The following is a 24,290-nucleotide window of genomic DNA, read 5'->3' on the forward strand; positions in this document are numbered from 1 at the left end:
AAATTCATCCATTATAAAGCAAATCTTGAAAAAAAAGTACTGAATATTACTCCAGGGAGGAGTAAAAGAGACTATGCTAATAGAGCACAGAAGCGTTACACACACCACAGTAAAAAACCAAGCCAGCCTAGCTAAATACATCCAGCCATTCAGCCAAAGCAAGATTCTCCCTTTCAAACGTTTTCTCCCATTCCCACTCATTTCTGTGGGCTGGAAGAGATAGCAAACAATAACTATCCTTTCAAGGCACAGACAACATACATTTTACTTAGCCATGCCCAGCAGCCTAGTAAGAACAAGACAGGGTGTTCTTTTAATGCAGATTCAGAAGAGGTGAGGACAAAGCCCCACCTTAACGCAGAACTTCTGACAGTGGCTGCTTCAGGAAGCTTTCCAGAAGAAATGTCATAGAGTGCTCTCTTCCGTACAGAAATCCCTTGAAAGGAAACAGATTTCATTTTCATTCAGCCCAGACCAGCCCTTTGGCACTCAAAGGTCAGAGCTGCCTGAAGCTGTGCAAGCAGTGACTGACTCCCCAGAGCTTCCAAGAACAGTGGTCCAGGACAGCACATCAGAAACCATCAATCGAGTACCCTTCCCTTGCTGCAAACAAATCTGCCTTGTTAAAAAAAGGGGGATTATCCCTTCTTCCACACTAATTAATAATCAGTAATTTTTAACAGGCAATAGGGCAATGGAGTTGGCAAAGCACTCCATACTGCCTCCCCCCTCGGGAAATTCTGTATTTGTTCTCTACATGCCCTACTGCCTGCCCCTAAAACCATGACAATAACAACGCCCTTGCTCATGACTGCTTTTTTTTTTTTTCTGCAGTAGAAAGTACACACAGTCAAAAATGCAGCTGAAGTAAAACTCCAAAAATCACAAATATTTAATCTCAGTCATCTAGATAACTGCATCTGATCTTGAAAGCAACGCCATTAAGTCTGATTAAGATTTAAAGTGTACAAAAATTAGAGCAACACACTTGTGATAGGTGGTGTTTACCTACCCTGTTATGAAGCCAGGCAGAAATAGAATTTAAAAGCTAAAGATGTTAAAAGAAAATAAAACAAAGAAAATAAGTTAAGGACCAAAAATAATTTCTGTTTTTCAAACCCCTCTCAGCTCCTCCATTTTTTTTTGTATAGAATTTACATTTACAATCTTCAAATTCTGGTTGTTGTGGGTTTTTTACATGGAGAAGTGAACAAAAAGGAAGAGCTGAGTTATTGAAGCAACAACTTGATTCCTCAGCAAGTTAGGTTTCTGGAAAAGTGCTCCAATGATTTCTTGCAACTGGATTATAAGTTAATAGAAAAACAAGGGATTTGTGGCTACTGAACTTTTGGATTATTTATCCCAGCAATTTACTAATGCAAGCTATTATATGTTCCAACATCAGGGCAACATAAAACATCTGTTTTGGTACTCACAACCCAAATGCAGTTCTGGGACTGTCCGGTCGCTTAAAATGGAAGAGTGCTTGACTACTTTAGATAATGCTATGACAGCACAGCATCATGCCCAGTCAATTTGTTGGAAGGTTTCCTGAGGAGAAAGTGCCCACACACAAACACTACAGAAACCAAAAGGCTGCTGGTCTTGTGACTTTCCATAATATTAGAGTCATACTACAGAAGAAAGATATCCACCTTGCAAGCATCCAGCTTCCAAGACAGCACTCCCAACAGGACAAAAATCCAAGGGTTTCTGGGTGTGCTATGAAAATGAAAGGGAAGAGGAAAAGGAAGAGGAAAAAAGTAATTCACCATTTCCACCAGTAGTTTTAAGATCAAAACTATGGAAGAAGTGTGTATGCTAAAATGTTTCTCACCACTATCAGGAATATGGAGAGCAAAGGACCAGGTGCCACAAAATTTGCCATGTTGCCCAAAGCCCTCCTAAACAATTTTTCATCTCAAAATACTTAAGAAAAAGTTAAACATTAAAAGAAAAATAACACGCAACACAGTGTATCCACTAAAGTTGCCTTCCCAGTTTTTTTTCCTTCACAAAAAATATGTGAGGCAAAAGAAGAACATGGTACTGTTCTATCAGTAAGATTATACAGTTTTATCTTTTATGGACATAAGAATCCTAGAGGAATTTTGAGTCTCAGCTAAATCAGTGTCTTTTATAGTCATCATAAAATGCAAACACTGAAGACCTGTGAATGAATATATGCCCGTACTTTCCAACTTCTAGGGTTTAAAGTAGAGAAGCTAAAATATTTTCAAGAAAGGAGCTACACAGTTACTACAACAGTTTTTAAACTCACAAGGAAACTGAAAAAAAGGACAGAAGCTTGCCAGGTGACAGAACATAACAACATAACCTCCATCTGACTGTCCTGATTTGCCCCAGGTTTGCTACTAGTTTGCATGTTATGCTCTTGCAAAAGACAGCACAATGTTGACATTAAAAGTGAAACAATGACAGATAACTATTATCACCATAATAAAATGTCTAAGAGCTGGCTAAGTCAAACAGGACCAAAGGGAAATTCCAAAGCCTAATTTTATCCTCTTAAGTATCTAGATACATAGACATGTTTGCAGAAATATTTTCCATTCACATGACGGCTACAGCATTAATTACTATCTTACAACATTCTGCTAAACATACACACACTCTGACAAATTTAATCTTACAAAGGCATATGTTTCAACAGAGCAAATCCTACACCACTGACGGTCAGGAAAGGAGACATGCAAGAAAAGGCTTGCAATGAAAACCAAGATGGTTTTCATATGTAAAGCTCTTCCACATAGTACTAAGCCTTTGACTCCTACTTTACCCGTGTGATGGTCCCCAATATCAGATTATAAAGGCAGAGGGAACAACACAGTCCTCTGGAGACTGGCACTTTCAGGTGATAGTATCTTGCACAAAGCATCTTGTGGCAAGCGCTCAATTTGCTTATATAAGCCAGAAGCTAAACAAAAAGACTTGGCATTACAACAGAACAGGCAGCTCTTGTGCATTCATCTACTCACAACGGTAACAGCTAGGAGGAGCAATAGCATAACTACACATTCCAACACCCCATTTTGTAACAGCAATCATTAACTCAACAGAACATGCTAGAACAATTAAAAAAACTATAGGAATTACACTTTCTGTGTAGCCCAGCTCTCCTCTTACTCACACTACTGTCAGACTTTGAAAGGCAGTAACCTTAACTTTAATATCCTGTATTTTGGAAGGTGAAACAAACTAATTTCGAAACAGTCAAGTTTCTCTTCACACTCTTATTATCTCCACTGTCCACTCTGCTCATACAGCAGCCCATAATTTGCACTCATTTCCAAGTGATGCCAACGCACTTCTTGGGCTGCCTGGCAACAGGAGTTTTACTTGTAAACCTCCCCTCAACTGACACACTCCCCTCCTCCAGTACTCAAGAATGTGTGGAATAGCTGAAGCTATTTATCTTCATTTTGCTGAAGACTTTCACAAGGTGTTGAAAAAATACCAGAAAACCAACCTCGAAGCAAATGTGTGCTTGCATGCACTTTTTAGTCTTGTTATGAAATTGGGTTCACAAAGTAAGTTTAAGTAGTGACCTTCTAACTTTGCAGAGATTAAAACCTTATACATGTGTAATTTTATACATACAGGCAGGCAGAAGGTTTTAACATAAAGCTGTAAAAAGTAAAGCTACCGCAGTACTTTTAGAGCTTAAAATGGTAAGCTGTTCTAAAAGGAAAGCTGCCACAGCTATTCAGCACCAGAATTTATAATAGAAAATAGAATTCAAAACTCATAGTTTGAAAGTTGGGAGAAGGGAGAGAAGTAATATGAAGAGGCTATCTACCAGCAACAATTTTTCACTCCTTGCTTCCTTGTTTTTTTCCTAGAACAATCCAGACACTTGGCATTATTTTCTCAGTTGCATGCGTGGTAACAGGTGTCATAATCTGTATGTAAATGTTCTTAATGTACTACGGGTCCAGAACCAGGGACCCCTTGGGAAAACTACTTCATTCACAAGACTTTTAATCTCATGAAAAGTAATTCAGACTGATCTCTAAAACTTGCATGCAGGAGCATGGAAAGAGAAAAGGACAAAACCCACCTAAATACTCACTGACAGAGTATAAGCACAATGCTTTTCCTTCTAGAAACTATAAAGGAACAGAATGAAACTCAAAAAACACATTGCAGTTTTCAGGAGAACAGGAAACTGTCCTACAAAAACATCAGAGTTTCAAATTAAGTCTCACAGCAGGGCAACCTTTGAGTCCTACACATGCCAGGATCCCAATAAAGGTGGAATCTAATGAAGGTGATTACTTAGCTTTAAGGTAATCCAAGTTCAAAACATTATTTTTAACTGTACATTGGCTTGCAGGTTTTATACTCCAGTATAAAAATGCATACTTTGCCACATGCTATGAGCCAGACACACAAACTTTGTGTTCCCCACCTTCAATTCAGTTTCCAGATGAAACATGTTAGATGTAGCCCACTCTGCCTACATAAAAAGCTTTTAATCTATGGACTTTCTTGCCATTCAGGTACCAAATGGTGTATATCCACTGTTCCATCAAGCACTTCTCTCTCCATTTCGCAACAGACAACCCAGAGACATGTTAACAAGCAAATACCAGGAGAGTCTGTACCATCCCAATTCTGTTTGTTTTGGTAAAAATGGCAACTTGCCCAAATCCTGCTATACTCATCCTAGATAGCTGTGTGCTCTCCTCAATGCCTCAGCTGTAGCAGCAGAAAACCCACACCAATATGTCACTTTCCCTTTTCCAATGCCCTTTACATGTGTCAGTAATGTCCATCACCGTGGTATCTAGCTATAAAGATTAGATACCACAGGTCAGAGATGTGAGACAGCTCCTGAGAAGTGAAATGAATGCTCAAGTTTGCAGAGCATTTTGTAGTTTTGACTACTAGCTTTGATTTAGTCATTGTTTCCTCCGTTTTCTTTGCCCTTCTTGTCCCCTCTCTCTCCCCTTCCCCAAACCAAAGCAAAGCCACTATTACTAGCTTTCTTCTCACCAGGCAGCAAATACACTTCCTCATCCCCTCCTTGAGAGAGCGCAATACATGGATGACAAACATATTGGCTAGAGCCTTAAAACTCAAAGAGAAAAAGAATTATTTAACTCATGCAAGTTAAATGTAAGCAGCCAGCTACCACATGCCAGCATAAAGTTTTCCTCATCAAACTCAGCACTTCAGAATATCTACGATTACATATACTACCAAAAAATACTAATCTGTCCCTGTTCAGACAAATCTGAACATACCAAAGGATTCAGCTATCTTGGGGCTGTGGACTGTGAACTTCTCATGATTCTTTGCTCTTTCTCAAGAGCTGCCAAGTGTATAAACTGTTCCCATTATTTACTCACAGATTAACAGTTGGTAAATTGGTCCCAGGGAATTTCTGAAGAATTTTCCTTATAACCATTTCCCTTGCTTACCAAAAAAAAAAAAAGCCAGCCACACAACGCCTTCCACCCCCAACCCCCCAACCCTGAATGAATGTGAGAACTTCCTGCACTCAGAACAGCATGAATAGACCTGGCAAGTAGTCAGGGAGATAGTACAGGCCCATGAATACTCTGAATTCAGCTTCTGTGCTGCCGCTAAATTAAAGGAATTCAGGAGCCTCACAAAGGCTTGGTTATTTAATTATATTATAAAATAAAAGGCTGAATCTATTAGACAGCATACGAAAGAAACCCTTTCCCCAGTGCCTGCGCAGAACAAGCAGCCCCAGTGACTCTCCTCAGGGTGATGTCACCACCCCGCCGCTGCCAGAGCCAGCGGAGCTGCCGATGGAGGCAGAGCACTGCTCTACCTGCAGGCAAGAGCCCCACCAGCTAGTCTGAGACAAGCCGTGCTTCTCTGCCACATGGCGTGGTTACCTTTGCTCTTCACTCACCACGAGACTCGTGACACCTGCAAGCAAGCTACAACTGTATTTATCTCTGTACCTTAAACCCCTAACTGGATGAACTCATACGTCAGCATTCAAACCCTCTTTTGACTTCAAGTCCCTTCAATAAAAACCAAAGCACACACATGAATAAGAGTAACAACCAGTTGCAGCAAGATGCAAAAACTTTTTTTTCCCCAATCATGTGCTACCTTCCCCCCCCCCCCTCCCCGCCTTTATAACTACCAAGGAATAAATGCACTCAACAATTTGCCTTGCAGGTCATTAGGAAACAAAGTCAGGGCAGCTGCCTCTAACTGAGGACTCTGTTGCTCATCAAATCTCTCGAGAGCCTCACATACACATGAGAAAATGGAAAGGGTGAGAATAGCACACAGAGGGAAAGATCAACACGACCCAGAGCACTGTGCACTCATTTTTGCAGTTCACCTGGCCATGCTGGTAATTTAGGAACCCAGGCTGGTACACGTGAGACAGCAGCACCTCACCCTTGTGCCTTGCCAGAAAGGTGACAGCCCTGTGTCTCATCAAATCACAGTGAAATTTTCAGGGTAGTGGCCATGTTGGCCTAAAGAGACCTACAACCAGATACCACCATGCTTTTCACTACCAAAAAGGGAAGGAAATAATCCCATCCAAAGCAAAACTGCCAGGTGTGCCTGCCCACAGACAATCCCACAGGGTGCATTCTCCTCAGCAGCAGCTGCCAAAAGGACAACTCTAACTCCAGTGTGGAGAAGCAAACACACAAGAGAATTCAAAAAGACAGAACAGGATGTTTATGCATCAATGATAAGACAAGGTTTGTCTAACATTTCATTAGGAAAATAAGGGTATTGCACTATTTCCCTGCTACAGATGAAGACATCATTATATTCAGACATTTCTGCTACAAAAATGTTGGTGGGTTTATAAAAATAAAAAGTGGGCATGAAAGACTTGAAGTCACAGCATTTGTTTTGGTATGGACAGCATCTGCATTAGGCATGAAAGTCAGACATTAGTCTCCAACCATCTTTGGACAACTATATACTGCAAAGCAGTAGAGTCATGTCTACAGAGAACAGTCCAAAGGACTTCCAACTGAGAACATGCTGACATGAAAATTAGTGGATATGAGCTAAAGTAAAATCTGAATGTGAAAAATGCAAAGAAAATGTGAAGAAAAATCGCAGTGCGACCTGAAATATATAGTGCCAAGGCACAATGGCCAAAGAACCTACTGAAGACCATGTTAAATACCATCTCTAATTAAGGATTGCCAACACACAGAGCAACAGAACAAACTTGGATGAACAATACCACATCTGGAAGGGCAATTCCCCAACTCTGAGTGCAACATGATTAAGAATCTCACAGAATAAAGAACACATAGATGCCAAGAACAGTTCACCTCTACAAAAACTACAGCTGTTCTTGTGTTCACCAGTGACAAGAACACATAGAATCACAGAATATTCTAAGTTAGAAGGGACCCACAAGGATTCCAGAAGTCCAACTCCTGACCTGGCACACAACAGCCCCAAGAATCACACCATGTATCTGAAAACGTTTTCCAAACACTTCCTGAACTCTGGCAGGCCTGGTGCCATGACCACTTCCCTGGCGAGCCTGTTCCAGTGTCCAGCCACATTCTGCTGGTTTCCTTACATCCAGCCTAAACCTCCCCTGACACAGCTTCATGCCATTCCCTCTGGAGGGATGGTCATCAGAGAGAAGATCAGTGCCTGCCCCTCAGCTTCTCCTTGGGAAGAAGCTGTAGGTTGCAGTCAGGTCTTCCCCTCTGTCTCCTCCAGGCTGAACAAACCAAGCTGACCTCAGCCACTGCTCATAAAGTTTCCCCTCTACATCCTTCACCTTCTTTGTCGACCTCCTTTGGATCCTTTCCAATGGCTTGAAATCTTTCTTATACTGTGGTGCACAGAACTACACACAATACTCAAGGCAAGGGTGCACCAGAGCAGAGCAGGACAATGCCCTCCCTCAACTGGCTGGTGGTGCTGTGCCCAACGCACCTCAGGATGTTGTTAAGCCCTTTTAGCTGCAAAGGCACATTGCTGACTCACATTCCACTTGCCATTGACCAGGATCTCCAGATCAGTTTCTGTGAGGCTTCCCTCCAACATCGTGTTCCCCAGGTTGTGTGCACATCCAAGGTTCCCACATTCCAGGTGCAGAATCTGCCACCTGCCCCACTGAAATTCATATGGTTGGTATGCAATCCTCTTCTGGACAGAAGTCTGAACACTGAGTTCCTGGGACCAGCCTACCAGGAACCCTACCTTTTTCAGGGCTAAAAGAGGAGACTAGACATTCCCTGCACAACACTCCCTAGCAGCACTTTCCTTCACAGTTCATAAAGGACAATGGTTGTTAACTGCATGCTTTATTTGACTTGTCTAGTTGATCATGCCTAGCTTAGCTGGTGACAGCAAACACGAGAGCAGTGCCAAATGCTGAATCTCCTCCATGTGTGCTGTACACATTCCTAAAAAGCAGAAGCTTTAAGAATGTGCTGCATATAATACCAATGTTGACAAGTCAGTCTAATGCTAAAGGATCAGTACATCCAATTCTAGGTTCAAAGACTATAACAGCATGAACTCTTCTACCATCAGCCATAATTCTCACTATGCAAAACCAGCCTTTTTTTCCTTTATTTCATAACCAGTTTACAAATTCTTTTAACAGACAACCCAACTCTTGCCTTTTAAAATCATACATTTGCTAGAGATGCTCTGCTGGATGAAGAACATACATGTGACACAAGATTTTTTTATTTAAAAAAAAACACTAAAAACTTTTCAAATGCTTATTCCTGTAATATAAAGGTACAGTACACATTAAACTGTTTTAAGGCTCTGTTCTTTTTATCTGTTTTGACTACTATGGCCTTATCCTACATTGTTGACATATCCAGACAGCAATTTGTTGAATTTGTTACAGCCATGTGCTGTGACTCTCTGGAGAGAATTTTACTTATTTTTGCAGCCCTGTGTTAGCCATGCGAGAACAAATGCTCTTCTCCACAAGCAATACAGTGGTACTGTTTGATAGACAGCCTTACAGATACAGGCATGGGAGAATGAGGAACACACAAAAGGCCTGCTGATACATGCATATTGAAAAGAAACCCTTCAAAATCTTCAATAAGACGACTCAATATGTACAAAATGGCTGAGTTGGTAAATGCAGCCAAGAATGTCCAAAAACTTCCAGTAGAAAAAGGAGGAGGAAAGGGGGGAGGAAAAAGTAAAAAAAGGGAGGGAAGAGAAAAAAAAATAAAAAGGAAAAACAGAAAAAGAAGAAAAATAAAAGCACTGCAAAAAAGGCAAGTAAGAAGAAAGGAGGACAAAAAATAAGGCAAAAGGGGTGAAAAGTATCTAGCTGCCTGTTCTGGGCTGAAAGCCTCTACAGTTGATCTCTGCTTTGCAATCTGCTGACACCCTCAAGACAGTGCTGTTCACAACTAAGGTGACAAATCTACATTCCCCATTTCCACAGTGTAAGTAAGTAGTATCAGTTATTGGCCAGAACTCAAAATACATCTCCTATTAACACAGAACTGAAGCAGCAAGAAGTGCTGAAACTGCTCACACTCCAATGGAGCACTGGAGCAAAGGATCACATCCCACCCAGTGTTGCAAATCAAACATCAAATATACCTCAGGCTCTGGCAGACCATTTTAACCAGAGAAACATTTACTCAGACACTCACAGAAGAATATGACCTAGTCCACTGCAGGCTACAAACTGTCGTAATTTCTGTACTACAGTATCTAATGATACTGATCAATATATTTTCATTCTAGGTTTCAATTACAAGAAGCTGCAAGTCGCAAAATAAACCAGGATCTTTTATCACAAATATCCAGAAAAGAAGCATTCTGAAGCATTTTTCTTACAAGAGACACATCCAATATGCAACCTGTAAACAAAATGAGTAAAATAATTTCATGTACTCCTCTCATATTAGCAGCAATTAAAATTGTCATTTGATTAAGGAGATTAAAGAGACACACACACCAAGCAGTGCTATAGTCTAAACATAGCAGGGATGAATATGCTTATAGAGATGATATCATTGTTCTGGAAGTCATGAAATGGAAACACTTTCTGTATTTGATAGTCTGAAATGTATCACATGAATTTTCTGTTTATTCACATGAAATACGCAGACCATAGGCTCTAATTGAATCAATATAGAGAAGGGATATGATTTTGATGCCATCAAAGAAACCTGCTCACCCCCCTCCACAAGAAAAAAAAAAAGGTAAGACACATCCCCAGCAACTTCCTAGAGCTTGGACATTTCAAATATTTTGAGCCAGTCCTTTCTTTTATTAGCTAGGACACCCAAGACAAAAAGGTTAACTGTTTGCTCTGAAAGGATATAAACTCCGGTCTACTTCTAAATAATCAATTTTTAATCCACGCAACCATGCTTCTACCAAGACAGTACATTACAAGTCCTCAACTCAGGAATAATTTTGTATAATTACATACTGAACAGCTTTCAACAAACTCCTGTTGGTATTTCTGAAATGCTAAATTGCATCTCCCACACATACATGATTAACTTCTCTTTGAGACACATCCTGTTTGCAACCTGCAAACTATCATGCTTTAGTGCTTGTGGCCACAAAGCAGTACCAGAAGAAACCAAGAGCTCCTAGACTGTTAACTTCAGTTCATTAAACACGCTAGCCATCTTCCAGATGTTCCACCACCTCATTCTTAACACTTTGTCATTAACTTCTTTATTTCAACAGACAAGCTTCATAGCATGAAAGCAAACAGACGAAGATGCAGAAAGTCAACAGTGACACACAGTAATTATGCCTGAGACAACCCACTAAGTTTCAAAAATAAGATGATTGCTCACTGATGTCCCCTAGAGGTCTGTCTGTCCCACCAAGTAACACAAGAACAAGGAGAAATACCTTCCTCCTGTCCTACACTTGAGCGACAACAACCCCATGCAGAGCTACAGGCTGTGGGCAGAGGCTGGAAAGCCGCCAGGTGGAAAAGGACCTGTGGGTGCTGGTTGACAGCAGCTGCACATGAGCCACTGCATGCCCGGGTGGCCAAAAAGGCCAAAGGCATCTGAGCTTGTATCAGCAGTAGTGTGGCCAGCAGGAGCAGGGCAGTGATTGTCCCCTGTACTTGGCACAGGTGAGGCTGCACCTTGAATTCTGCATCCAGTTCTGGGCCACTCACAGCAAGAAGAACATTGAGGGGCTGGAGTGTGTCCAGAGAAGGGCAACAGAGCTGGTGAGGGGTCTGGAGCACAAGTCTGATGCGGAGACAGAGAGCTCAGGTTGTTTAGGCTGGAAGAAAAGGAGGTTCATAGGGAACCTCATCACTCTCCACAACTGCCTGAAAGGAGGATGCAGCCATGTTGGTGGTGGCAGCCCCTTTTTCCAGGCAACAAGTGACAGAGCAAGAGGAAACGGCCTCAAGCTGGTGAAACTCAAGTCGGACATCAGGAAGAACTACTTCACTGAAAGGGTGGTCAGGCATTGGAATAGACTGCCCAGGAAGGTGGTGAAGTCACCACCCCCAGAAGCGTTCAAGAAACAACAGGACACGGCACTTACTGTTCAGTTGGCATGGAGTCGTTCAGTCAAAGGTTGGATTCAGTGACCTTGGACGTCTTTACAACCTCAACAATTCTATGCATCTGAGCCAATAATCATAAAAGAACTCACAATAAAGAGTCACTGGTTCAGCTGACCAATCATCTAATAAGCAAGTAGATTGCATATATAGGTAGCTTTGCTACTTGTAGGACTCTTAAGCACAAATGCAGTGCTCCTACTTACTGTATGGTGTAAGAAAAAGGTTAGAGAGGATCTGGAAGTAAGACAGAGCAAATGCTTGAATGAGAACAACAAATGTCACTGTACACAATTCTGATCAGAAAATTCACTGTCCACTTAGATACTTACAACTTTCAAAGGCAGCTTTAAAACTGATGAGAGCTGCTTAGACAGAGCCTCTCCATAGTGTATACAAAAGCAAAATTGCTGCTGGTAAGGACTTCCAAGCTTTTCTGTACCATTTATATTAGAGCCAATAGTAGTTTGAACTAGGCATAGTTATTGTTTAAAGAAGCATGCAGCTTTTTCAAAGGAAAAGAGTCAGAATTATTCTCATCAACTGAAGGTGCCTGAATCACAGGTTTTGTTCTACCCTTAATGCTGCATCTACATTTTCTCCTCCACAGAGCACACATTCAGAAAGGAGTGGCCTGCTACTTATCTTAATTACAGGTCTTACTATCTCTTTCTCTTTGGACACAAAGCTTCATAAATCAAACAAACAGGAAGAGAAATTGCATTCAGATTACATAATGAGGTTTATGCAAATTGCACCTACAGCCCAGGGTCCTGAACTTCAAAGGCATTCCAGCTCCTCATTACCCCCTGGACCAAGGCCCATTGTTTTGTCTTTATTCAAATAAGCTGGCAAGGCATTTGGAGTGCTCGAAGATGAGAAGAACTGGTTCAAGTGGCTATTATGGTGTTTTGAGAATTATGACTACAATCCACAGCCTAGTAAAGTTGAAGATTCCTATTGCCACTGCACAAGACCAAGAACAATTAATACCCTGCAGAAGGACAAATTTACCTCTGGCCCACAAAAACACATTGAGTTAACTTCTAAAAATCTTGCCCACTTACACAACTTTCGTCTTCCTTCTACCAAGAACTGAACTAGATAAAACCAGAGAGAAAATCTCCCTGAAACGCAGTATTTTGCATCAATATGTAAACAGTTATTCTTAGCTGTCAAATCGAGGAACACACAGTTAGTTGAGCAATGAGTATTTTCAGCATCCCTCCAAATAAGTCAAAGCCAGCTGGAAGAAATTTTACTTTCCTATCGACAGAAAAAGCTTCAAAGAATAGTGTGCTACATTGTGAAATTAAATTACTTCACTCCATGAGGTCTGTCTTCCTGATTTTATAGTTATAATTTTTAAATGCAATGTCCTCCAAAAAACAATTTTTGCCTGCTAAATAATGGGGGGATGGAGCAGGAAGGGGAGTACACGTCACCCAAGAGATTATGTACCATTCCCATATTTAATCACATCCATGGGAGCAGAAAGTCTCAGCCATCAGACCCCAAGGTCAGGACTAGCTAGCTAGCTAACCAGGGAAGCAAAATTGTCCCTGGCTGGGGTAAGTGGCATAAAGAACTTGGACTATCCACTAAATGATTTCATGTGACAGTGGCAGGGAGCACAGAGGGCCCTGGTGACCACATCCATGGTGAGTAACTGACAAGACCCCAAAAGGCGATTACTGACAGTGCCTTCTTTAAAAAAAAAAAACCAAACACCATGGTGGATATGCCAGCACAGACACCACAGAAAACCTGTTCTACCATTCATTTTGCCAACTGAAATCCTGAAGAGAATTTCAGCAAAACACAGTATTGTTACTCATTTAAAACCCACATACATCCCCCCGTGATGGTATAACAGCTGCTGCATTCCAAACAGCAAGTAAAGTTCTTTCTTCACATTAACAGTTTATCATATTGCACACATGATAAAAAGTAAACTAAGAGTTAAATAAAATATATCACAAATAACAATACTTAAGTAAATTCTCAGATACTTAAGGTGACTTCAGTATGTAACAGCAATCAGTGGGAAAATGTTCAATTCAAATTTGCCACGAGTTATTTTTAGAAAGTGGTATCTATGTTAAGATACTACAGTGGATAAATGCCAGACTAATTGAAAAAAAAAAAAAAAAAAAAAAAAAAACAAACAAAACAAAAAAAAAAAAAAAAAAAAAAAAAAAAAAAAAACCACACACTAATCTACAATGAATACAGGTTATTTTCTCTAGTGAAAAATATCCAGATTATTCTCACAAAAAAAGCCAACACTACAGCTAATTCAACTGCCCAGAAAAGCTATTTAAGGACAAAAGTTACACGAAGAATAAAACACAATGCTTTGGAATGAAGCACAAAACTGAAAAATCTAGAATTTTCACAGAAATCTTCTGCCATAAAATTTATAGACCTTAACTACCTTAAATCTATACATATACAAGTCTGATAGTACCATGCAGGTGTAAGTTTAACAGGTTTCAAATCTCTCAGATTATTTTATAAGAAAGATACCATTATATTTTATTTAAATGAGGACCATTGTCCTCCTGTGATGTTTCTTAAATATCCTGCAAAGGGCTTGGATATATCCTGCAAAGGGTTTCAGAATTCCTGTCTTAGAGTCAAATACAGAAAAAGTTAAGACACATTCATTTTTCAATGAGTTTAAAACTCTTGAGTTGTTTCTGAAGGTCAGTTGCATTTCTCTTATAACATCTCAGAGAAATAAAATCTAAGCTAGAATCACATGGCCAAGACAGTGGAGTTTACGAACCTGAAGATATTTTGGTACACCCCACCCTACCCTTTTTTACTTGGGTTAAGTTTCCCCACACAAACTGCAACTGACTTGAAGTGTCAAAATCTATTCCATTTCAATACACACACACAAAATATTTTACCAAAATACCCTCAAAGCTAAGTACAGCATTGAATTCTCTAGGTTAAAGAATAGTTATTACAGAGCTACTCCAGACAAACAGCTTCCCAGAGTGCAAATCCTCATTTGAGCACAAAAGTTCTAAAATAGAGCAACGAAACTGACTCAAGGGAAGCTGAAAACAAGCACACCAGCACTGTGATCTGAATTAAAATGCCATTGTGCCCCCTTCCACAAGCAGTGAAATAATGAAACACTGAAGACTAAGTCAAACTATCTTAGCTTCTGTCCAAGGAAAATAGAAGGTTAGGTTTTGGTTTATTTTTCTTTTTTTTCCCCCTAAAGTAATATTCTAATAGCTTAAATAGTTATTCATAATGATCACCCCTTAAATGCCAAGGGAAACGAAGCTGTAGGCATGTGAGGCACAGGTTCCCTCCAAATTAGAAAGCTGAGTATAAGAAGTAGCAGTATTCAGGATTTCCAGCTCTAAACTTCTATTCTAGGGAATTCTGTATGCATAAATTTTTCAAATTGACCTGCAGGTATCTTATACCTGCCTCTTTTCTACAGGACCATTTAAATAACAAATAAATATCTCTTTACATTATTTTATAAAGAGATTTTTTTTAACTATCAAAGTAGGTTTGATACTTAAGAAGCACACACCAGTTGATAACACCAGACCGAATTAATCCTTTCCTTTTCATACTATTAAGCAGTACCTTCCCAAGAACCATGTAGTGCCTTAGATGCACAGCAGTCTGTCAGTGTCCTAATAGAACAGATGGATGCTTTAATTAGAGAAGGGCTCTTAGGTATATCAGCAATTCCATCATCAAGAGGATGTTTGTACAGCTTTAAAAAAGGGGGGAGGGGAATAATTGATAAAAATTGCAAGAGGGACAGTATCAAAATACATTAAGAGAAAAGAAATGAAAAAGAATGCCATGTTCTGTGCTGCAGCAGTGAAGAAATTCAGCTCCTGGATGTACCAAATTAGGTACTACATGTTTAGTATATATAGTAACTGCTATGCACATCACACTAAAATCTCCCGTGTCGGTACTTAACACGTACTTAAGTTATGGATGCTAGCCAGGAGTACAACAGAATTTAAAAGTTGCAAAGACCACTGCACTTAACAGCTGTCACATACCAAAGCTCAGCTGCGGCCGCACCAACATTCCAGCATTATCTGCATGGCTCCTCCTTCCCGAGAGCCCTCCTGAAAGCTGCCTACCTCACAAAGACCCCATTCCAACTGGAGATAAGCAGGTGGAGCCAGCCAAAGGCAATGCAACCATTTTAAACTTTCCTGCAGAGCAGAAATGCCATACCTTGGGACCGACATGGACCAAGCCCAGATTTAAACTGCTATGTAGCTGAAATGTGAGTTTCCCAAAGAGGAAAATTTTAGGTATCACTTCTCTCTGCAGGAGATGCCAACACATAAATGATTACAAGGTAAAGAATGCTCATCCGAGTCACGTTAGGAAGAAAAAAAGAATCAGGATCACGGCAGCCCTAGGCAGAGGTTGTTTTTTCTTTTGGTTTTAGACAAGTTCACAGACACCTCTCCTGTCCAATCACACCTGCAAAAAGACATCCATTCAAATTAATGTGAATTAATTACTTTCATGTTAAAGATATGAGATATCAGAACTACGTCAAGTGCTCCAAAAGCAGCTCTTTAGGGCACAGCTGTTCTCCACACTCAATAATAAAAAGTGTCTCGGGCATGATTCCCCCCCATAACAGCACTCAGTCACCTTAAATCGAGTTTATCAATGTATTAAATAGCTGAACTGAGTTATTCAGCAAGTAGCACAACAAGCAGCCAGCAATTCAATACATTCCACAAAGCTCTGCATTGCCAGGCCCCTGGCACCTTCTAAACTAAGCATCTAAAACCGTGTTTCCATCCATCTAGCTGGAAGTCTCATTATGACCCCAACTACAAGGTGTACTTTCTTTAAGGAAGGCAAGCAAACGCAATTGCTCTGAGCACTGCAACTGATCCTGACCCAAGATCTTCCTCTCCTTTTCTTTACTGGACAGAACAACATCCCTTAAACAGATTTCAAGACCAAGCTAGACTCATTTTTCTTTTTCACAGCTTTCTAAAAGGCCACGTGAGCCAAAATGATCTCTTCCCAAATAACATCTGACAGCCAGATGCAAAATTAACACCCTTAATTACATCTGGCATATCTTAGTATTCTGCCTATAGGCAGTCACCTACTGAAAAAGTGATATATTTGATGACACTGGCAGGTGCAGAAGCCCTATGTCACATCAAGGGGCAGAGAATTTAACGGTGGCCAAGTGCCAGAATCAGAAACAACATCACCTTTCATCGCTAAAACAAAAAAGGCTCAAACGTCCATTGTACTGAACCAGTCTTCAAGACCAGGATCGTATTACACACGCCCCTTGCCACAGAGAAGCTCCAGAACACAGCACTGCATATAATTCCATGCTTAGTTTTGATCTGAAACAAATAAGCGGTTTTGCAGCTTTTAATGAGATTGCTGTATCAGTCTGGTTTTCCTTCTACGTGTAAATTATCGGGTCATCAAGGCCACTGGACAACAATTATTTTTACAAAGCAATAAGGAATACTGTAACTTGTTTGCAAGAAGTCTTCTGGATCACAGCCACCCTGAGGTTTTAGGAATAGTTTAGGAAGTCTGACCTAATCGGTCTCCCAGCGACAATATCATGACTGTAATTGCACTATGGATTCTTACGCAGTTCCATAACTCAGTCACACAGAATCTCAACAGAAAGATATTTAACCATGTCCTTTTAGAGATTAAGTATTTCAAACTTTGAGGATATTATCTTTTGTTAAGATAGATTTCAACAGAGAGAAAAACTGACATGCCTGACCAAACGCTAATGCTCAGTTTTGCTCAAACTGATGTTACAGGAAGTAGGATCAGCCCCTTAAAGCTGTAAGGGATTTTGTTTTAGCAGTGGTGTTATCCATTTAATGCTTAAGAGTCAAGACACTGACTGAAATCAACCACATACACACTCTTAAGGAAGAAAACGAGAGGAGACACCAGAATAAATATGCACTAACCACATTCTGAAACAAACCAAGGCAACGTACAGGAAGCACTTTTACCTTCTTAGTGTCCCATTTTGGTTTTGAAAGACCAGATATTTCATTTACAGAATATTTGTGGACTGCTATTTATTAAGAAAACTCTTATGTCATAGTAGAAAAATCTGATTCTCTGCAGTTCTCCTAGCAATAATTTTTTAATCTGTGTTTTCCAGATGCCACAACAGGAGAAATTACCAGCCTACAGCAATCACTGAAACTATTTGCTGTATTGTCTTATGTGGAATTTGTAATGGTGAATTTGTAATTCAGTACAGTCATCTTCCAGTCTTAAAACTGTCTAACCTCAGAAATAAAAAAGAAAAAACCAAAATCATCACTTTGCTCTCTTCTTTCCTCCCCACTCCAGGGGGATTAGGTGAAAGAATTCCTTTTAGAAGCAATTCAATAAATCCAACCTAGGTTTATGCCATTTCACATCAGTACAAGGCCAGTAACACCAAATCCTACTGAGACAGCTTGCAGGAAATTACAGGGATAGAGATGCTAGTGGTTCTCTATCCATTGGGACAAGCCAGGCCACTTAAATCAACGAAGTCCTAGGCAAACAGGAAATCACTGTTTTAAAGCTTTCCTTAGGGTAAGATCCTGGAGGATCATTTATTTAAAAAGTATTTCTCCTAAGCAAAACACTTAACTTTGGGGCCAAAAAAATTGCTCCCCTTTCCAGTGTAATTTGGAGTATATTCTTTTTAAGTGTCTCTCCTTCCCGCCCTTTCATCTTCGGGTGGTGTGTGTATAAAATAAGGAAGCAGAGATAACTTGCCAAGACAGTTACATAAAATCAGTATGATTACATGTCAGTAATATTTTCTTAACTGTTTTTGGCTAGTCTGGTACTTAAGATGCTGCAACCTTTCTGTTACAAGCACCTGATCACAGGTGTTTTAGATGTTGATCACAGATCCCCTCAAAGAGATAAGGATTTCAAAACACACTGCACTTTTGAAGTACAGAGGCATACTTGTTAGCATATGAACTTGCATAAGAAATTTGCATTAATTTAATCCTATGTATGCTCACAGAAATACCCTTCTATCCAGTAGTTTTGTACAAGGAAGTCTAAAATGTACAAGCCATGTTAGCAGTCAAGTTGAGACACTGAAATAAAACAGAGAGTTTCAACATCCTCATTTAGCATGTATAATTAATCATTTAATACATTAAAACTACATGCAAACAGGCTTAACTGTGTGTAAGGCTTCAGTATGTTTCCTGATTGTCTTTCCTTTAGAACGCATCCTGTTAGAAAAGGAGGCACACAGCTGTCCCAATTTAAAACACGTGTGTGCAGCCCCATTTAACGCTGGGGTGGGACTGGAAATAAAGGAAGCAATATCTCTTCCAGCATCACCTGCTGACTTCCATCCTCAAGAGCAGGCAGAGAAACACAAAAGACCACAATCATCATCTGAAAAAAAAAGTATTTTAAGCTACTTTCTAACCCAAATGCATCTAACCTATTTCTGTCAATTCCTTTAACAAATGCTACTTTTGCACTCGTTAACCCAGGGTCATTGTACAATCAGAAAAATCTGAAAAAAAGCTGAATTGACCACTTGCCACCACTCCCACATTCTCTTCTGAATAAAAAAAGGGCACTTATCCAGCATACTGCTCTCCTTCCTACCCCACCATTAACGACTCCATATGACATTCAGCAGAATTCACTCTAGAAAAGAATATCTGTATTTTTCGGAGTTGAAGCACTGAACTCTCACGGTTCATTGAAGGACCATTCTGCTCAGCCAACCCAGCAAGGAGATGGATGGCATGTGCTACTTTGCTAGTATGACCTCATCTCAGGATATCACATTTACGTATTTCACAGAAAATCTTACAAGGTATTTGAACGCATACTTGGACATTAAACAATGTCTTCTTTTTGAAGAGATGTACAGCATAGTTAAAGCCCAAGAAATTATGAGATTACAGTAAGTCTTCTACACAAACCAACTCAACTGACACACAAGGTATTTTTAAACCTCCCTAAAACTGCAGAAGGTTGCATAATTACAACGTGGGAGCTAACTTTCCCACCCAACACTCTCCAAATTCTGTGCTATACGTTTTAACAGCACAGCTGCATTACAAAGCTTCTTCCTTTTCCTTATAAAGGTTTCGACCACTCCGCTTCCAAAGACCATGACCTGTGTCTCCCCTACTTCTCTCGCTTACTGCCCTCAGTCTCTCAGTGAAGTCCCACTACTCTAACGGGAAAAACTGATGCCAACAACGCGGAAAGCCAAGCGCAGGATTTTGTTTGCAGGAATGCCCGCTCAGGAGCCTGCACGGCCCGTACTGCCGTAACCCGCTCCAGGAGCAAGACCTGCGCGGGGCTCTCCCCCTCGGGAGCGAGCCCGCCGTGCCCACGGCCCCGCGATGGGGCGGGCTCGGCGCTCCCCGGAGCGGGCACGCAGCTCCACTAAGCCGCCAGCGAGCTGCCGGCATCCCGCAAACATTTGGAACAAACAGCCTTCGACCTCCCGCGCCCGGCAGCGGCACCGATGCAATTCCTCGTCACCAGGGAAAGCACTAGTAGATTAAGGCTGATTTAACCTCTAACACCCAGTGCTGCTGCTGCTGGGAACGGAAAAACAACACAAGCGCGACCTCCATTACCGAGGCGGTGAAGGCAGGGGAGGCTGCCCTGGGCACCGCGCTGGAGCAGCCCGGGCGCCGCCGACACCGCGGCTTCTCCCGGCAGCCGGCTCGGGGCAGCGCTTCCCGCCGCCGCCGGGGACCTCCCGGCACGGCCCCTCCCGGCGCGGAGACACCCGCGGGCCGCCTTCCCCGTGACAGGGGACAGCCCCGGGCCACCTTCCCCGTGACAGGGGACAGCCCAGCGGAGCAGCAGCGCCCAGCCCGCACGCCCTCCGCTCACCCCGGCGCCGGCCGCGCCAACAGCAGCCGGGGCGCTGGGCGCGGCTCCCGCCCCCTCCTCACAGTCACCCCCCGGCCCCGCTCACCGGCGTAGAAGCGGATGAGGCAGCCGGTCTCCGAGTCCATGCCCTCCTCCTGCACCCGCCACAGGTCCCGGAAGCCCAGCTGGGAGAGGTAGTCGTTCTGGATCTGCAGCGGCTTCTCGTGGGCCTCCAGCCGCCGGCTGGTCTCCCCGTGCAGCTGTACGTACAGGGCGGGCGGCCCCGCCGGCTGCTCCCGCCCGCCGGCCGCGCCCGCCGGCACCCCCACTGCTCGCCCCGGGAGCAGCTCCCCCGGGCAGGGGGCGTCCCGGCCCGGCCCCGCACCTGCTTCTTCCACCCCGTCGGGGGGCGCCGGCTCCACCTCCAGCTCGTCCGAAGAGGACGAGCCGCCGCCGCCGCCGCTGCTGTAGGGGTCCAGCCGGTCGGAGACGCTCTCGGCGCTGGGGCTGAAGCTCTCGGTGTCGGAGCCGGTCGGCCCCAGCTCCCCCAGCAGAGAGGGGCAGGAGAGCGGCGGCCCCGCAAGGTACAGTTCGGCCGGCGGCGCCCCGGGGCTGAAGTCGGAGGGCGCCGGGCTCGGCCGGCCGCCGGCCAAGTCGCTCTCCTCGGCGCCGCTGCACAGCGGCAGGCGGTCGGGCCGCGCCGCTTCCCCGCAGCCTCCTCCGGCTAGCCCGCTCCGGGTCCCCCGCCGGCTCCTGGGCTTCTCGTCCGGCTGCGGCCGCAGCCCCTCGGCCGCGGGCTCGGGCGGCGCCTCGGCGGGGCCCGCCGGCGGCTCGGGCGGGGGTTGCGGCGGCGGCGGCGCGCCCGCCTTGCCCAGCACTCGTACCACGCTGCTGCCGCCCCGGTGGCCGAGCTGCTGTAGCCGGGCGGCCACCTCGGCCGCAGTGGTCTCCAGGGTGCAGAGCACCGGGCGCAGGTAGCAGTTCATGTGCCGCTCGTAGACGTGGACGCAGCCCCGCTGCAGGTCCCGCCGCACCCAGTCCCGCTCCGGGGGCTGCAGGGGCTGTAGCTGCCGGGGCGGCTTCAGCAGCAGCAGCGCCTTCCTGTCCAAGCTGCGGGTGCCCAGCGAGGGGGCCGGGGCGCCGCCGGCAGAGGGGGAGGCGGTGGAGAGGTTCCTCTTCAACCTTCCCCGCCGCAGGAGCAGGGAGTTCGCGCTGCCGGCCCCGCCGGGGGCCGCCGGAGTCCCGCCGGCCGCCAGCGCCGCGGGAGGAGCGAAGCCGCCGGCTCCCCCTCGCCTCCGCCGCGGGCCGCCGGTTGCTTTGCCGTCCAGCTGCCCGCCGCCGCCCGACGGCTCCGCGCCGCTCTCCGCCTGACTCCTCCTGCCCGGGGAGCCGCTCTCCGGCTCCCCCCGCCCGCTTCCCGCCGCCGGGGCTTCTGCTGCTCGCTGCTGCGCGGGCTCCATCGCCCGCGGGGCCGGGGATGCCGCCGCCGCCGCCCTGCTGGGAGCGCCGCTCGGCACGGCGCGGGGGGGGGGCCGAGCGGAGCGCGGCGCCGCGTCCCGGGGGTGGGGGGATTACGTAGCAGCCGCGGGAAGCATTCCGCCGGTGCCCGGCTCAGTCCCGCTGCCCGGCTGTCGCCAGCGCCATTAGGGAGGGAGGGAGGCAGGCGAGGAGCGAGCGATCCCGCCGCCGTCCGCCGCTCCCCGCGCGCGCGCGGCTCATGAATATTAACCAGCCCACGGGGAGCGAGGGAGGCTCGCGAGGGTGACGCCACCGCTCGCGCGGCGGGGCGGGGCCTCGCCGATAAACACAGCGTGACTCCCAGCCGGCCCGGGCGGCGCGCGGGGGCCGCTGGGAGCTGTAGTCCCGCGGCGGCCGCAAGTCCCGGCAGTCCCGCGGCTTCCCGCCGGCGCCGCGGCCGCGCAGGCTCCGGGCCGGGAGCGCGGGCGGCAGGCCGGGCAGCGCCCGCGGTGTCTCCGCTGGCACGGCAGGTGTGCAGCTGCCGCCCGTCACGGCGCGGGGCTGAATCCGTGTTAAAATTATTCCAGGACTTTGTCCCGCTCTCCGTGTTTGTGTTCCTTAGGTGTGGTCGGAGGGTTGGGCAGGTCCAGTGACCGCACTCGCCCCGCTCTGCCCAACCTGACGCGTTCTCCGCCTTCGCTGCCTCGGCGCTGAGCCCAGGCAGTCTTCCCCTCCGAAGAGGGAGACGGTTTCTCTAGATCCAAGATGGAGAGAGACATGGAAATGTGGGTGGAAACGTCTATGTGTATATACGCGCACAGACCGTAAAGAGAGCTGCTTTGTGAGTAGACGCAGAGAAGGTTTCAGTGCCATTAGGCTGTCATTGTATTTCAGGGACTAAACTTACCTAAGATGACGACTTGTAGAAAATTGCTGAGAAGCAGCCGTTAAATAGAAACATATTTTTTAAAAAACATGTCCCATGATTTCAAACAAATTACTGAAAAGGAAAATCAGGTACATTCAATTAGCAATGTAAACGTGAGGTTTCATACCGCAAGGACACCATACTCTGGAATTCAGAGAAATCTCTTGGGCTCCTGGAGATGTTTTAGCTGAGTAATGCCTGCTGGATGGGACTGTGACTGCCTGAGATCTCTCTTTAATCCATTTTGTAAAATCACAGCAAAGCATCTTGCCAGATATTCATGAAAAACGCGATAGACTGCAATAAATTGAGAGTTCTGGGCAATTGACCAGTTATGTCAATATTAGGGGAGATAAATCATCACTAAGAACCCGGAGATAAACTCTAAGCAAAACATTATTTTTAGCTAGTTGGTCTTTTTAGTGCACACGTGTAATAAAATAAACCATAGTAAAATTAAGGTTTACCTTCCCTAATAAAACATTTCTCCACACTTCCACATTACCATGTTCGTACTGCATAGAAGAAGATGAAACAGGGCACAGAAAACAGGTATTCTCCAAAGAATGGGGAAATCACATAGCTGCCTTTTAAAAGTTTTTGTAACAGCAAAGCTGATGTTTACTGTGTGTGAAAACCACCCACTTTCTGAACAGAACGGTCTGAAATTTAACTGGTCTGACTGTGGAGTTTGTGCCGAGCTGTATCTAGAACTGCAATGACCAGCAGGAACTTCTTGGGAATTCAAGAGAACAAACTGACAGAAAATGACAGCAGCACTTGGCCATTAAAGACTTAAACTGGTGCCCAAAACCTCCTCTGACAGTAGCAACATGCAGCAGAAGTCAGAACTGAGTAGATGAGCTCCAGTTCTGGCTGTTTGGTGTATTCTGATTTATTTCTACTGCTTTGCACCACCCTTGTGCCACCTACTTCATAGAGGTTACACCAGGTCCCTTGATTTAAATGTGTGAGAGAAATGTTCTACATGCAAACACACACACAGAGACACACACTCAGAAGGAGACAGCAAGCTCTAGGCGCCTCATTGTTAATGATGATGCTTGAAATGTTTCTAGCAAACAGCTTCCAGCCCTTCTCTTCTTTGGTGGGAGTGGTGAGAGAAAAGATCAACCTTTCTCAAACTGTTCAAATACCTGAATGTTCATCTACACACAGAAAAAGTCCAGAACACAGAACCAAAGAGATGTCTCCTGTAGCTTCCAGTTTTCTCCCTTGTGGCTGGAGATACCGCATCCTACATGTTAGTGAGGTCCCCCTAACACAGCAGATAGACAAGTTTGAACATCACTTTGAACTGAGCTCAGCTGATTTGTCCTCTGCCCTATCTGGAAGACTGTCCTGGGGCCATCCTGTCGTCCCTGTTGGGAAATTCCTTCCAATTTTTGGCCTGAATTTTACACATTTGCTATGCACATACCAGCATTGCATTGCCCTTTGACT

The 24,290-nt window shown here is 44.4% G+C and overlaps 1 protein-coding gene across 1 annotated transcript in view; it reads right to left on the reverse strand.

Moving 5' to 3' along the window:
- Positions 1-22,000, reverse strand: part of PHLPP1 (PH domain and leucine rich repeat protein phosphatase 1) — a 135,915-nt gene extending 113,915 nt beyond the window's left edge. The window contains exon 1 of the mRNA XM_066326033.1: positions 20,547-22,000. Coding sequence (XP_066182130.1) covers positions 20,547-21,900 — 1,354 coding nt within the window. The 5' untranslated portion in view covers positions 21,901-22,000. The remainder of the gene's footprint in view (positions 1-20,546) is intronic.
- Between the last annotated feature and the right edge of the window lie 2,290 nt (positions 22,001-24,290).

The sequence above is a fragment of the Sylvia atricapilla genome, chromosome 1 (genome assembly GCF_009819655.1).
Source record: "Sylvia atricapilla isolate bSylAtr1 chromosome 1, bSylAtr1.pri, whole genome shotgun sequence".
NCBI classification, from domain to species: Eukaryota; Metazoa; Chordata; class Aves; order Passeriformes; family Sylviidae; genus Sylvia; species Sylvia atricapilla.